This window comes from Oncorhynchus nerka, linkage group LG1 (genome assembly GCF_034236695.1).
Source record: "Oncorhynchus nerka isolate Pitt River linkage group LG1, Oner_Uvic_2.0, whole genome shotgun sequence".
Taxonomy (NCBI): domain Eukaryota; kingdom Metazoa; phylum Chordata; class Actinopteri; order Salmoniformes; family Salmonidae; genus Oncorhynchus; species Oncorhynchus nerka.
Window position 1 is genome coordinate 55,499,906 of NC_088396.1, and position 16,631 is coordinate 55,516,536.

Here is a 16,631-nt window from a genome sequence, read left to right on the forward strand (position 1 = left end):
AAGGCAGCCGATAGGTCTAGAAGGATGAGAGCAGAGGAGAGAGAGTTAGCTTTAGCAGTGCGGAGGGCCTCCGTGATACAGAGAAGAGCAGTCTCAGTTGAATGACTAGTCTTGAAACCTGACTGATTTGGATCAAGAAGGTCATTCTGAGAGAGATAGCGGGAGAGCTGGCAAAGGACGGCACGTTCAAGAGTTTTGGAGAGAAAAGAAAGAAGGGATACTGGTCTGTAGTTGTTGACATCGGAGGGATCGAGTGTAGGTTTTTTCAGAAGGGGTGCAACTCTCGCTCTCTTGAAGACAGAAGGGACGTAGCCAGCGGTCAGGGATGAGTTGATGAGCGAGGTGAGGTAAGGGAGAAGGTCTCCGGAAATGGTCTGGAGAAGAGAGGAGGGAATAGGGTCAAGCGGGCAGGTTGTTGGGCGGCCGGCCGTCACAAGACGCGAGATTTCATCTGAGAGAGAGGGGAGAAAGAGTTCAGAGCACAGGGTAGGGCAGTGTGAGCAGAACCAGCGGTGTCGTTTGACTTAGCAAACGAGGATCGGAAGTCGTCGACCTTCTTTTCAAAATGGTTGACGAAGTCATCTGCAGAGAGGGAGGAGGGGGGGGGAGGGGGAGGAGGATTCAGGAGGGAGGAGAAGGTGGCAAAGAGCTTCCTAGGGTTAGAGGCAGATGCTTGGAATTTAGAGTGGTAGAAAGTGGCTTTAGCAGCAGAGACAGAAGAGGAAAATGTAGAGAGGAGGGAGTGAAAGGATGCCAGGTCCGCAGGGAGGCGAGTTTTCCTCCATTTCCGCTCGGCTGCCCGGAGCCCTGTTCTGTGAGCTCGCAATGAGTCGTCGAGCCACGGAGCAGGAGGGGAGGACCGAGCCGGCCTGGAGGATAGGGGACATAGAGAATCAAGGGATGCAGAAAGGGAGGAGAGGATGATGATGATGACTCCTTGCTGTCCCCAGTCCACCTGGCCATGCTGCTGCTCCAGTTTCAACTGACCTGAGCCCTAGGACCATGCCCCAGGACTACCTGACATGATGACTCCTTGCTGTCCCCAGTCCACTTGACTGTGCTGCTGCTCCAGTTTCAACTGTTCTGCCTTATTATTATTCGACCATGCTGGTCATTTATGAACATTTGAACATCTTGGCCATGTTCTGTTATAATCTCCACCCGGCACAGCCAGAAGAGGACTGGCCACCCCACATAGCCTGGTTCCTCTCTAGGTTTCTTCCTAGGTTTTGGCCTTTCTAGGGAGTTTTTCCTAGCCACCGTGCTTCTACACCTGCATTGCTTGCTGTTTGGGGTTTTAGGCTGGGTTTCTTTACAGCACTTTGAGATATCAGCTGATGTACGAAGGGCTATATAAATAAATTTGATTTGATTTGATTTATCAAACTTTGCATCTTCACAGTTCTTCTAGTAAATGTGTTTTTGGGACATATTCTGTGTATATTGTTCAAAGTAGTCCTTGTGCATAGAGTTACATGGTTTGTTAAACTTTGAAATCATTGTTGTTGTTGTTGTTTTGTGAAATAAATAAGTCTGCTTGTTTATTTCCCATATCACTCTGCTCTCTCCAATATGCATCATACGTTTATTACAATTACATTCGAATATAACAAGCAGCACTTTTTTTGTTTCTTACATTCATTGTGACGAGTCGGGAAAGTCTCACCTAGGCACTTCTATCAAACACATTCTAGACTAGTAAGTAGCATCGCACTTGGCAAAAAAAAAACGCAACCTCACATCATTTAAAACCTTTTTTTCCTCTCGGTGTGATGATGCTGAATCAACGTGCAAAATGTCATCAACGTAAAGAAATCATTGTTTTCACCCAACTTGCAACATTTAAAAAAAAAGAAAGCCTCCTATACATTCTTATAACTAATAAATAACTAATAAAGCATTGGGCCTTTAAGTGTGACCAGCTCTTTCATACATTAGGCTTCAAAAGGAATGGTTCTGAATCTAATTGATTGATCTGATCAGTTGAAGGTCTCTTTACTTGGTCAACAAATGTGTCGGGAATTGTGGTTGATGGATCGTGAGCCTCTCACTCCAACTGGTACCTTCCTCATATCCATGTAGGTTGAGTTAATGTTCCCTCTTCCCGTCTGAAATACAGAAAATATTAACTGTGTCAACTTGAACCTCTTAGCATTTACCCTTTTAGCATTTACCCTTTTAGCATTTATCCTTTTAGCCTTTACCCTTTTAGCATTTACCCTTTTAGCATTTACCCTTTTAGCCTTTACCCTTTTAGCATTTACCCTTTTAGCATTTACCCTTTTAGCATTTACCCTTTTAGCGTTTACCCTTTAAGCGTTTACCCTTTTAGCGTTTACCCTTTAAGCGTTTATCCTTTTAGCACTTTGAAAGCCAAGTCAACAAACAGGTCACTGACCATCTCAAATCCCACCGTACCTTCTCCGCTGTGCAATCTGGTTTCCGAGCCGGTCACGGGTGCACCTCAGCCACACTCAAGGTACTAAACGATATCATAACCGCCATCGATAAAAGACAGTACTGTGCAGCCGTCTTCATCGACCTCGCCAAGGCTTTCGACTCTGTCAATCACCATATTCTTATCGGCAGACTCAATAGCCTCGGTTTTTCGGATGACTGCCTTGCCTGGTTCACCAATTACTTTGCAGACAGACTCCAGTGTGTCAAATCGGAGGGCATGCTGTCCGGTCCTCTGGCAGTCTCTATGGGGATGCCACAGGGTTCAATTCTCGGGCCGACTCTTTTCTCTGTATATATCAATGATGTTGCTCTTGCTGCGGGCGATTCCCTGATCCACCTCTACGCAGACGACACCATTCTATATACTTTCGGCCCGTCATTGGACACTGTGCTATCTAACCTCCAAACGAGCTTCAATGCCATACAGCACTCCTTCCGTGGCCTCCAACTGCACTTAAACGCGAGTAAAACCAAATGCATGCTTTTCAACCGATCGCTGCCTGCACCCGCATGCCCGACTAGCATCACCACCCTGGATGGTTCCGACCTTGAATATGTGGACATCTATAAGTACCTAGGTGTCTGGCTAGACTGCAAACTCTCCTTCCAGACTCACATCAAATATCTCCAATCGAAAATCAAATCAAGAGTCGGCTTTCTATTCCGCAACAAAGCCTCCTTCACTCACGCCGCCAAGCTTACCCTAGTAAAACTGACTATCCTACCGATCCTCGACTTCGGCGATGTCATCTACAAAATGGCTTCCAACACTCTACTCAGCAAACTGGATGCAGTCTATCACAGTGCCATCCGTTTTGTCACCAAAGCACCTTATACCACCCACCACTGCGACTTGTATGCTCTAGTCGGCTGGCCCTCGCTACATATTCGTCGCCAGACCCACTGGCTCCAGGTCATCTACAAGTCCATGCTAGGTAAAGCTCCGCCTTATCTCAGTTCACTGGTCACGATGGCAACACCCATCCGTAGCACGCGCTCCAGCAGGTGTATCTCACTGATCATCCCTAAAGCCAACACCTCATTTGGCCGCCTTTCGTTCCAGTACTCTGCTGCCTGTGACTGGAACGAACTGCAAAAATCGCTGAAGTTGGAGACTTTTATCTCCCTCACCAACTTCAAACATCAGCTATCCGAGCAGCTAACCGATCGCTGCAGCTGTACACAGTCTATTGGTAAATAGCCCACCCATTCTCACCTACCTCATTCCCATACTGTTTTTATACTGTTTTTTATTTATTTACTTTTCTGCTCTTTTGCACACCAATATCTCTACCTGTACATGACCATCTGATCATTTATCACTCCAGTGTTAATCTGCAAAATTGTATTATTCGCCTACCTCCTCATGCCTTTTGCACACATTGTATATAGACTGCCCATTTTTTCTACTGTGTTATTGACTTGTTAATTGTTTACTCCATGTGTAACTCTGTGTTGTCTGTTCACACTGCTATGCTTTATCTTGGCCAGGTCGCAGTTGCAAATGAGAACTTGTTCTCAACTAGCCTACCTGGTTAAATAAAGGTGAAATAAAAAATTTAAAAATTTTCAAAAAATTATCCTTTTAGCATTTACCCTTTTAGCATTTACCCCTTTAGCATTTATCCTTTTAGCATTTATCCTTTTACCGTTTACCCTTTTAGCATTTACCCTTTTAGAATTTATCCTTTTAGCATTTACCCTTTTAGCATTTACCCTTTAAGCGTTTACCCTTTTAGCATTTATCCTTTTAGCATTTATCCTTTTAGCATTTACCCTTTTAGCATTTACCCTTTTAGCATTTACCCTTTTAGCATTTATCCTTTTAGCATTTACCCTTTTAGCATTCACCATTTACCCTTTTAGCATTTACCCTTTTAGCATTTATTTAGCATTTACCCTTTTAGCATTTACCCTTTTAGCATTTACCATTTACCCTTTTAGCATTTACCCTTTTAGCGTTTACCCTTTAAGCATTTACTCTTTTAGCGTTTACCCTTTAAGCATTTACTCTTTTAGCGTTTACCCTTTTAGCGTTTACCCTTTTAGCATTTACCCTTTTAGCATTTACCCTTTTAGCATTTAACCTTTTAGCCTTTACCCTTTTAGTGTTTACCCTTTTAGCGTTTACCCTTTTAGCGTTTACCCTTTTAGCTTTTACCCTTTTAGCGTTTACCCTTTAAGCATTTACCCTTTAAGCATTTACCCTTTAAGCATTTACCCTTTTAGCATTTAACCTTTTACCCTTTACCTTTTTAGCATTTACCCTTTAATATTTACCCTTTAATATTTACCCTTTTAGCATTTACCCATTTAGCATGTATCCTTTTAGCATTTACCCTTTTAGCATTTACCCTTTAAGCATTTACCCTTTTAGCATTTACCATTTACCCTTTTAGCATTTACCCGTTTAGCATGTATCCTTTTAGCATTTACCCTTTTAGCATTTACCCTTTAAGCATTTACCCTTTAAGCATTTACCCTTTTAGCATTTACCCTTTTAGCATTTACCCTTTAAGCATTTACCCTTTTAGCATTTACCCTTTTAGCATTTACCCTTTTAGCATTTACCCTTTTAGCATTTACCCTTTTAGCGTTTACCCTTTTAGCATTTACCCTTTTAGCGTTTACCCTTTACCTTTTAACATTTACCCTTTAAGCATTTACCCTTTAAGCATTTACCCTTTTAGCATTTACCATTTACCCTTTTATCATTTACCCTTTTAGCATGTATCCTTTTAGCGTTTACCCTTTTAGCGTTTACCCTTTTAGCGTTTACCCTTTTAGCATTTACCCTTTTAGCATGTATCCTTTACCCTTTTAGCATTTACCCTTTTAGCATGTACCCTTTTAGTGTTTACCCTTTTAGCATTTACCATTTACCCTTTTAGCATTTACCCTTTTAGCATTTACCCTTTTAGCATTTACCCTTTAAGCATTTACCCTTTTAGCATTTATCCTTTTACATTTACGTTGGAAGCCTGTGAACTACTGTTGAGACAATGTTGGAAGCCTGTGAACTACTGTTATGACAACGTTGGAAGCCTGTGTATTGAATATGCTCACCATAGGTTGGGTCTGATTAGGCTGAGGAAACAAATTAAAACAGAAATATTATTATTTTAACATTTTCATTATTTCCTTTTGAAGATTATGTACAGAATTGTCCAAAATATTGGCATCAATTATATGCTTTTATAACAGTCTTGTTAGGTTAAAATTGATTAAATTGTTACTTTTCCTCATCAATCTACACACAATGCCCCATAACAACGTAGCAAAAACAGTTTATTTTTTATTTTTGCTAAAATACAGAAATCTCACATTTACATAAGTATTCAGACCCTTTACTCAGTACTTTGTTGAAGCACCTTTGGCAGTATTTACAGCCTCAAGTCTTCTTGTGTATGACACTACAATCGTGGCACACCTGTATTTGGGGAGTTTATCCCATTCTTCTCTGCAGATCCTCTCAAGCACTGTCAGGTTGGATGGGGAGCATTGCTGCACAGCTACTTTCAAGACTCTAGAGATGTTCGATCAGGTACAAGTCCGGGCTCTGGCTGGGCCAGTCAAGGACATTCAGAGACTTGTCCCGAAGCTACTCCTGCATTGTCTTGGCTGTGTTCTTAGGGTTGTTGTCCTGTTGGAAGGTGAACCTTCGCCCCAGTCTGATGTCCTGAAAGCTCTGGAGCAGGTTTTCATCAAGAATCTCTCTGTACTTTTCTCCATTCATCTTTGCCTCGATCCTGACTAGTCTCCCAGTCCCTGCCGCTGAAAAACATCCCCACAGCATGATGCTGCCACCACCATGCTTCACCGTAGGGATGGTGCCAGGTTTCTTCCAGACGTGACGCTTGGCATTCAGGCCAAAGAGTTCAATCTTGGTTTCATCAGACCAGAGAATCTTGTTTCTTATGGTCTGAGAGTCCTTTAGGTGCCTTTTTGGCAAACTCCAAGTGGGCTGTCATGTGCCTTTTACTGAGGAGTTGCTACTGTCTGGCCACTCTACCGTAAAGGCCTGATTGGTGGACTGCTGCAAGGTTCTGGAAGGTTCTCCCGGGTTCTTGGTCACCTCCCTGCCCAAGGCCCTTCTCCCCCGATTGCTCAGTTTAGCCGGGCGGCCAGCTCTTGGAAAAGTCTTGGTGGTTCCCAAACTTCTATTTAATAATGATGGAGGCCTCTGTATTCTTGGGACCTTCAATGCTGCAGACATTTTTTTGGTACCCTTTCCCAGATCAGTGCCTTGACACAATCCTGTCTCGGAGCTCTACAGAATTTTTTATTTTTATTTAACTACGCAAGTCAGTTAAGAACAAAGTCTGATTTACAATGATGGCCTACCGGGGAACAGTGGGTTAACTGCCTTGTTCAGGGGCAGAACGACAGATTTTTACCTTTTCAGCTCAGGGATTCGATTTAGCAATCTTTCGGTTACTAGTCCAATGCTCTAACCACTAGGCTACCTGCCTACTCTAACCACTAGGCTACCTGCCTCCTCTAACCACTAGGCTACCTGCCTCCTCTAACCACTAGGTTACCTGCCTCCTCTAACCACTAGGCTACCTGCCACCCCCACAAATCATGTCCAATCAATTGAATTTACTACAAGTGGACTCCAATGAAGTAGCAGAAACATCTCAATGATGATCAATGGAAACAGGATGCACCTGAGCTCAATTTCAAGTCTCATAGCAAAGGGTCTGAATACTTATGTAAATAAGGTATTTCTGTTTTACATTTTTTTTATAAATCTGTTTTCGCTTTGTCATTATGGGGTTTTGTGTCGATTTTAGAATAAGGTTATAACGTAACAAAATGTGGAAAAAGTCAAAGGGTCTGAATACTTTCTGAAGGCTCCATACATAGTTATGTTTCTCACTGCAACAACTTGAACTCAGAGCTTTAGGTTGTGCAGAACCAGCACTTCAAACATTAATGGACCGTTTCCCGGGCACAGATTGAGCCTAGTCCAAGACGTCATCTGTTTCCAGGAAACCAGTCCTATATTGGTTGGGCTCAAATCTGATCTCTCATAAAAAAATAAAGGATCCAAACCTGCATGGGGACGTATGTCAGCGAATCATACAGCTCCTCAGATCGAAGAACCTGGAAAAAAAATGACCCCAAAACATCAGAGATCAGAGAAGGGAGCAAAAGAAAAGTCCGGTGTTTGGCAATGAATAACATTAAGGAAGAGAAACTCCAATCTTCACAAACATAGCTTGAAATAATGATGGCTTTGACATGAATACTATATAAAGTAACTAACACAAGTTGTACTTGAAGCCTGTTGATTGTTTTTCTCTGACATTTCAATCAGCCAATCAGCTGTAACGGTGTATATTATAATGAGCCTGACCCTCAGCCAATCAGCTGTAACGGTGTGTATTATAATGAGCCTGACCCTCAGCCAATCAGCTGTAACGGTGTATATTATAATGAGCCTGACCCTCAGCCAATCAGCTGTAACGGTGTATATTATAATGAGCCTGACCCTCAGCCTGATATAGAAGAAGGTGATGGTGAAGCTGTAGAAGCAGAGGAACACAGACAGGCCAATCACAATCCACTTCAGTTGGTCAATCGGCTCAGCCTCAGGAGACTCAGGAGACTCAGGTAGAGGGGAAGGACACACGAGGACAGGAGCATCTCCTGCTAGTCCTAGGAACAGACAGTTAAAAACATGGAATATTTTAAACACAACCTTTTCTGGGAAAACAGGAAGTATAGCAAACACAACAGACGAGGAAATGGAGTTTAGACATGATAAAATACATTATCATAATACATTATGAAGTACTTCATGGAACATCTAGAAACTACCATTATCATAGTACATTATTATTTAAAAAAAAATATATATATATATATTGACAATCCAAGATGGCGTAGCAGTAGTTGTCCTGTCGTATCGTCTCTCTGTAAATATCGTCTCTTTTTCGTTTTAGATATTTTTAGATATTTTTTTCTTCGCATATCTTTAAAAACATTTTGCTAAACCTAAGCTTCCAAATACTCTTCTGCAACCCGCCAATGTAGCTACTTTTCCTAAAGTAGTTATATTTACTTCGGAACCGGACCCCCTCAACTGAAGCTAGCCAGCTAACTACCAGCTATGCTAGCGGTCTTCAGCTAACCGGTCATCAACTAACCTTTAGCTCGGAAAGCTCTCGCCAGTTCGAACAACGCGACGCTAACCAGAGCATAACGGACCTATTTAAAAAAAAATTACCCCCGGATTCCCACCACAAACGGAACATTCTTCAGCTGGATCTTCGCAACTAGCTATCGAGCTAAACAGCAACCCTGGTTGATTACTCCTGGCTAGCGTTTCCACCCACGTAGCTTGAAGCTAGCCCGGCCAGAGCTCCTAGCATACTCCTGGGCTACAATACCTTGACTACGACCGGTCTATCGATATCACTGCATGAAGAGGAATAAACAGACTCACCCCATCGCGACGTCCTCCAAAGGCTAACTCTCTAGCCCTCGCTATCTCCTTGCTTGCTAGTTCGGCATGCTAACTGCTAGCTTGTTTAGCCCAGGTCCGCTAATCTGTTAGCTTGTTAGCACAGGCCTGCTAACCGTCTGCATCGCCGCATCCCAAAACGCAGTGGCCCATATGTACTCTATCTCTGCCCGATTTAAAAAAAAAATTGTTTATACCTTCCGGAAACCTGCCTCACCCAATGTGATACGGAATCGCTATTATCTTTATTTTTAGAACACACTCAAGAACCTCCAGAAGCTAACCAGCTAGCTAGCTACAAGCTATTTAGTCACTGTTAGTTTTCTTAACCTGGATAACACTCGCCAGCCCAGCCCCCCTGCCCCATCCACCGCTGCCCCCTGGACTCTGATCACTTGGCTACATAGCTGACGCACGCTGGACTGTCCATTAATCACGGTACTCCATTCTGCTTGTTTGTTTTATCTGTCGGCCGAGTTGCCTAGTCAATGCCATCTCACCTGCTGTTGTTATGCTAGCTGATTAGCTGTTGTCTCACCCACTGTTTTAGCTAGCTTTCCCAATTCAACACCTGTGTTTACTGTATGCCTCGCTGTATGTATCTCTCAAATGTCAATATGCCTTGTATACTGTTGCTCAGGTTAGTTATCATTGTTTTAGTTCACAATGGAGCCCCTAGTCCCATTCCTCAGACCCCTGATACCTCCTTTGTCCCACCTCCCACATATGCGGTGACCTCACCCATTACAACCAGCATGTCCAGAGATAAAACCTCTCTCATCATCACCCAGTGCCTGGGCTTACCTCCGCCGTACCCGCACCCCACCATACCCCTGTCTGTGCATTATGCCCTGAATATATTCTACCATGCCCAGAAACCTGCTCCTCTTATTCTCTGTCCCCAACACTCTAGGCGACCAGTTTTGATAGCCCTTAGCCGCACCCTCATACTACTCCTTCTCTGTTCCGCGGGTGATGTGGAGGTAAACCCAGGCCCTGCATGTCCCCAGGCACCCTCATTTGTTGACTTCTGTGATCGAAAAAGCCTTGGTTTCATGCATGTCAACATTAGAAGCCTCCTCCCTAAGTTTGTTTTACTCACTGCTTTAGCACACTCTGCTAACCCTGATGTCCTTGCCGTGTCTGAATCCTGGCTCAGGAAGGCCACCAAAAATTGAGAGATTTCCATACCCAACTATAACATCTTCCGTCAAGATAGAACTGCCAAAGGGGGAGGAGTCGCAGTCTACTGCAGAGATAGCCTGCAAAGTAATGTCATACTTTCCAGGTCCATACCCAAACAGTTCGAACTACTAATTCTGAAAATTACTCTCTCCAGAAATAAGTCTCTCACTGTTGCCGCCTGCTACCGACCCCCCTCAGCTCCCAGCTGTGCCCTGGACACCATTTGTGAATTGATTGCCCCCCATCTAGCTTCTGAGTTTGTTCTGTTAGGTGACCTAAACTGGGATATGCTTAACACCCCGGCAGTCCTACAATCTAAGCTAGATGCCCTCAATCTCACACAAATCATCAAGGAACCCACCAGGTACAACCCTAACTCTGTAAGCAAGGGCACCCTCATAGACGTCATCCTGACCAACTGGCCCTCCAAATACACCTCCGCTGTCTTCAACCAGGATCTCAGTGACCACTGCCTCATATCCTGTATCCGCTACGGTGCCGCAGTCAAACGACCACCCCTCATCACTGTCAAACGCTCCCTAAAACACTTCTGTGAGCAGGCCTTTCTAATCGACCTGGCCCGGGTATCCTGGAAGGACATTGACCTCATCCCGTCAGTTGAGGATGCCTGGTCATTCTTTAAGAGTAACTTCCTCACCATATTAGATAAGCATGCTCCGTTCAAAAAATGCAGAACTAAGAACAGATACAGCCCTTGGTTCACTCCAGACCTGACTGCCCTCGACCAGCACAAAAACATCCTGTGGCGGACTGCAATAGCATCGAACAGTCCCCGCGATATGCAACTGTTCAGGGAAGTCAGGAACCAATACACGCAGTCAGTCAGGAAAGCTAAGGCCAGCTTCTTCAGGCAGAAGTTTGCATCCTGTAGCTCCAACTCCAAAAAGTTCTGGGACACTGTGAAGTCCATGGAGAACAAGAGCACCTCCTCCCAGCTGCCCACTGCACTGAGGCTAGGGAACACGGTCACCACCGACAAATCCATGATTATCGAAAACTTCAACAAGCATTTCTCAACGGCTGGCCATGCCTTCCGCCTGGCTACCTATACCTCGGCCAACAGCTCCGGCCCCCCCGCAGCTCCTCGCCCAAGCCTCTCCAGGTTCTCCTTTACCCAAATCCAGATAGCAGATGTTCTGAAAGAGCTGCAAAACCTGGACCCGTATAAATCAGCTGGGCTTGACAATCTGGACCCTCTATTTCTGAAACTATCCGCCGCCATTGTCGCAACCCCTATTACCAGCCTGTTCAACCTCTCTTTCATATCGTCTGAGATCCCCAAGGATTGGAAAGCTGCCGCAGTCATCCCCCTCTTCAAAGGGGGAGACACCCTGGACCCAAACTGTTACAGACCTATATCCATTCTGCCCTGCCTATCTAAGGTCTTCGAAAGCCAAGTCAACAAACAGGTCACTGACCATCTCGAATCCCACCGTACCTTCTCCGCTATGCAATCTGGTTTCCGAGCCGGTCACGGGTGCACCTCAGCCACACTCAAGGTACTAAACGACATCATAACCGCCATCGATAAAAGACAGTACTGTGCAGCCGTCTTCATCGACCTTGCCAAGGCTTTCGACTCTGTCAATCATCATATTCTTATCGGCAGACTCAGTAGCCTCGGTTTTTCGGATGACTGCCTTGCCTGGTTCACCAATTACTTTGCAGACAGAGTTCAGTGTGTCAAATCGGAGGGCATGTTGTCCGGTCCTCTGGCAGTCTCTATGGGGGTGGCACAGGGTTCAATTCTCGGGCCGACTCTTTTCTCTGTGTATATCAATGATGTTGCTCTTGCTGCGGGCGATTCCCTGATCCACCTCTACGCAGACGACACCATTCTATACTCTTTCGGCCCGTCATTGGACACTGTGCTATCTAACCTCCAATCGAGCTTCAATGCCATACAACACTCCTTCCGTGGCCTCCAACTGCTCTTAAACGCTAGTAAAACCAAATGCATGCTTTTCAACCGATCGCTGCCTGCACCCGCTTGCCCGACTAGCATCACCACACTGGATGGTTCCGACCTTGAATATGTGGACACCTATAAGTACCTAGGTGTCTGGCTAGACTGCAAACTCTCCTTCCAGACCCATATCAAACATCTCCAATCGAAAATCAAATCAAGAGTCGGCTTTCTATTCCGCAACAAAGCCTCCTTCACTCACGCTGCCAAGCTTACCCTAGTAAAACTGACTATCCTACCGATCCTCAACTTCGGCGACGTCATCTACAAAATTGCTTCCAACACTCTTCTCAGCAAACTGGATGCAGTTTATCACAGTGCCATCCGTTTTGTCACCAAAGCATCTTATACTACCCACCACTGCGACTTGTATGCTCTAGTCGGCTGGCCCTCGCTACATATTCGTCGCCAAACCCACTGGCTCCAGGTCATCTACAAGGCCATGCTAGGCAAAGCTCCGCCTTATCTCAGCTTACTGGTCACGATGGCAACACCCATCCGTAGCACGCGCTCCAGCAGGTGTATCTCATTGATCATCCCTAAAGCCAACACCTCATTCGGCCGCCTTTCGTTCCAGTATTCTGCTGCCTGTGACTGGAACGAATTGCAAAAATCGCTGAAGTTGGAGACTTTTATCTCCCTCACCAACTTCAAACATCAGCTATCTGAGCAGCTAACCGATCGCTGCAGCTGTACATAATCTATTGGTAAATAGCCCACCCATTTTCACCTACCTCATCCCCACAGTTTTTATTTATTTACTTTTCTGCTCTTTTGCACACCAATATCTCTACCTGTACATGATCATCTGATAATTTATCACTCCAGTGTTAATCTGCAATATTGTAATTATTCTTCTACCTCCTCATGCCTTTTGCACACATTGTATATAGACTCCCCTTTTTTCTCTACTGTGTTATTGACTTGTTAATTGTTTACTCCATGTGTAACTCTGTGTTGTCTGTTCACACTGCTATGCTTTATCTTGGCCAGGTCGCAGTTGCAAATGAGAACCTGTTCTCAACTAGCCTAACTGGTTAAATAAAGGTGAAATAAAAATAAATAAATAAAATAAAAATATATATTTCCCCTTTATTTAAATAGGCCATAGTGGCAAAATAATCACAGTGATAGATGTGTAGATGATGATGTGCAAGTAGAGATACTGGGGTGCAAAAGAGCAAAATAAATAAATAACAATATGCGGATGAGGTAGTTGGCTGTGTACAGGTACAGTGATCGGCAAGCTACTCTGACAGCTGATGCTTAAAGTTAGAGAGGGAGATATAAGTCTCCAGCTTCAGTGATTTTTGCAATTCGTTCCAGTCATTGGCAGCAGAGAACTGGAAGGAAAGGCGGCCAGAGGAGGTGTTGGCTTTGGGGATGACCAGTGAAATATACCTGCTGGAGCACGTGCTACGTGTGGGTGCTGCTATGGTGACCAGTGTGCTGAGATAAGGCGGGGCTTTACCTAGCAAAGACTTATAGATGATCTGGAGCCAGTGGGTTTAGCGACAAATATGAAGCGAGGACCAGCCAACGAGAGCATACAGGTCGCAGTGGTGGGTAGTATATGGGGCTTTGGTGACAAAACGGATGGCACTGTGATAGACTACATCCAATTTGTTGAGTAGAGTGTTGGAGGCTATTTTGTAAATTACATCGCCGAAGTCAAGGATCGGTCAGTTTTACGAGGGTATGTTTGGCAGCATGAGTGAAGGATGCTTTGTTTGCGAAATAGGAAACCCGATTCCAGATTTAATTTTGGATTGGAGATGCTTAATGTGAGTCTGGAAGGGGAGTTTACAGTCTAACGAGACACCTAGGTATGTATAGTTGTCCACATATTTTAAGTCAGAGCCGTCCAGAGTAGTGATGCTGGACGGGCAAGCAGGTGCGGGCAGCGATCGGTTGAAGAGCATGCATTTAGTTTTACTAGCATTTAAGAGCAGTTAGAGGCCACGGAAGGAGTGTTGTATGGCATTGAAGCTCTTTATGAAGTACTTTGTGGAATATCTAGAAACTACCATATGCCAGTCAGACACTGCAGTAATTCCTGGTGGATTTGTATTGATCAATTATGTAATCACTATCGAATGCAATGTTTAGTTACATACTGTACCCTACTGTACATCACAATGTTTAGTTACATACTGTACCCTACTGTACATCACAATGTTTAGTTACATACTGTACCCTACTATACATCACAATGTTTAGTTGCATACTGTACCCTACTGTACATCACATGCATCATTTGACCTTTCTAAACATAAAACACAGGCAATCTAAGACTGTGTCCCAAGTGGAATCCTATAGTGTATGGTGCACTAATTTAGACCAGATCCCTGGTCAAAAGTAGTGCACCCTAATAGGTATTACAGCATTTGGTGTAATGTAAATGTACAAGGCAAATGTTCCACTAACCTGGCAGCAGTTTGGTGGCGCGTTTCCCCGTTACAGTTTGGATGGGTTTCATGGTAACAGTAGATGACAAGGAGAACTCGCACTGGAACAGACCACCGATGTCCTCAGCCTTTAAGTTGTGTAATGTGAACTTGTACTGGTTCCATGTCACCTTCATGTAGGTGCAGTCAGCCATGTGACTGTTATTCACCTAATAATAATAATACATTTAATTTCATTTACAGAAGAATCTCAAGAAACGAAACAACAAACAAAGAAACAAACAATAAAGACAAAACAAAATACAACGTTGTAAAGTAATAAAATCACAGTCCTAAATTAATAAAGTTATAAAGTCATAAAGTTATGTCATAAATTAATAAAGTTATAAAGTTATGATGTTATAAAGTCATAAATTAATTCAGTTAAAGTTATGTCATAAATTAATAAAGTTATAAAGTTATGATGTTATAAAGTCATAAATTAATTCAGTTAAAGTTATGTCCTAAATTAATAAAGTTATAAAGTTATGATGTCATAAATTAATAAAGTTATAAAGTTATGATGTCATAAATTAATAAAGTTATAAAGTCATAAAGTTATGATGTTATAAAGTCATAACGTTATGATGTTATAAAGTCATAACGTTATGATGTTATACAGTCATAAATTAATAAAGTCATAAAATAATAAAGTTATGAAGTTATGGAGTTATAAAGTCATAAATTCCTAAAGTTATGTATTCATAAAGTTGAATTAAATTTAAATGAATTAAAGAATCAAGGCAGTTAAAAAAAACAAGGCTAAAAGAGTTTTGATTGGTTGGTCTGTAGATGGATAAGAGTTTTGATTGGTTGGTCTGTGGAGCGTCTTTCAGATGGTCAGGGAGAGGAGAAAGAGAGCAGAGTGCTCGGTCCCCCCATGGTCTGGACACCTGTCATGGGGACCTGAAGCAGTGGGGAGTGGCTGGAGCGGAGTGTGTGAGGTCACTCACCTGACAGACCATGGTAACATCAGCGTCATTGAGTCTGTTCAGCCTGGCGTCAATGACAAAGAGCTCACCTGTGTCTATGTGACTACAGGTGATGGAGACAGTGCCGTTGGGGTTAAGTGTCCGGTTCTCAGGCTGCATCACCTGAACCTCTGGGAGGGGAGAGACAGTCAGAGTGAAACGAGAAGACAGAAGATAACATACTGTAGAATCTTAACGGAAAGTCATCTGTTTGAGGAAACGGGACATTTTTTTCCTCACAAATAAAAAATAAAAAAATGAATCAATGGAAAACAATTTGCATTTTAGACAGTCACATTTCTTGTGGCCTTTTATCCCAGACAGGTCGAAGAGGATACACTTACATACATTTCCATGACTTTTAGTTATTATGTGTCAGGTGGATATAAATAAATACAAATCTCCATTTTCCAAAAAATGAATGACATTACTAACATGATATATATATATATTGTATATAATGAAACATAAGGCAGATATCTCACCGTGGCTGGGGCAGAGAAGGGTAAAGAGCCAGGCAGCCACAGAGAGGAGTCTGATTCTCATTTCAACTCTTCTTCTTATTTGGTTTGAACCTTTAGCTAGCTGAGTCTAACTCTGACAGAAGCCAAATGAACAGTGATGACTAGGGGAAATCTCTCCTCTTAACTCTCTCGCTCTCCTCCTATCACAGGGCTTCAGTTGGTATACTTGTCTGTCATTGGGGAGTGTCACAGACACCAAGTGGTAAAGTGGTTTAAAGTGTAGATGGATTCGGACATGATTGATTTAAATGTAATTTTGAAAATAATTTTAAAAGATGTTTAAACATATGAAACCGATGTCCCCACCCCGTTCACATTCATTTTAATATCTCATGTCTATTATCATATGAATATGAAAGACCATTTCATACGCTAAAATGGATAGGAACTGTATATGGTTTGTGTTAAAATGCAGACAGAGGACTGGTTCATGGTAAAAAATACTTCTGACCACACTGGACAATCTTTCTAGTTTTGATTTAGTAGATATGGACATATGGAGGCATTCCCATAAGAATAGATGGAGTTAGATTTAAGGGTTGTGTTTAGCTGTTGTTAATAGATGGAGTTAGCTTTAAGGGTTAT

At 43.1% G+C, this 16,631-nt stretch overlaps 1 protein-coding gene across 2 annotated transcripts; it reads right to left on the reverse strand.

Moving 5' to 3' along the window:
• Positions 1–1,571: 1,571 nt before the first annotated feature.
• On the reverse strand, positions 1,572–16,144 carry si:ch211-67e16.3 (uncharacterized). Of its 2 annotated transcripts, XM_029654895.2 has the most exons (7): positions 16,008–16,144; positions 15,505–15,653; positions 14,532–14,721; positions 7,958–8,124; positions 7,519–7,569; positions 5,527–5,547; positions 1,572–2,108 (listed from the first exon to the last, which is right to left on the reverse strand). In XM_029654895.2, the coding sequence occupies exons 1-7, from the start codon at positions 16,066–16,068 to the stop codon at positions 2,004–2,006; spliced, it is 744 nt and encodes a 247-aa protein (XP_029510755.1). In that variant the 5' UTR covers positions 16,069–16,144; the 3' UTR covers positions 1,572–2,003. The 2 variants fall into 2 exon arrangements, with proteins under 2 accessions (XP_029510755.1, XP_064875741.1); XM_065019669.1 differs by lacking the exon at positions 5,527–5,547.
• Between the last annotated feature and the right edge of the window lie 487 nt (positions 16,145–16,631).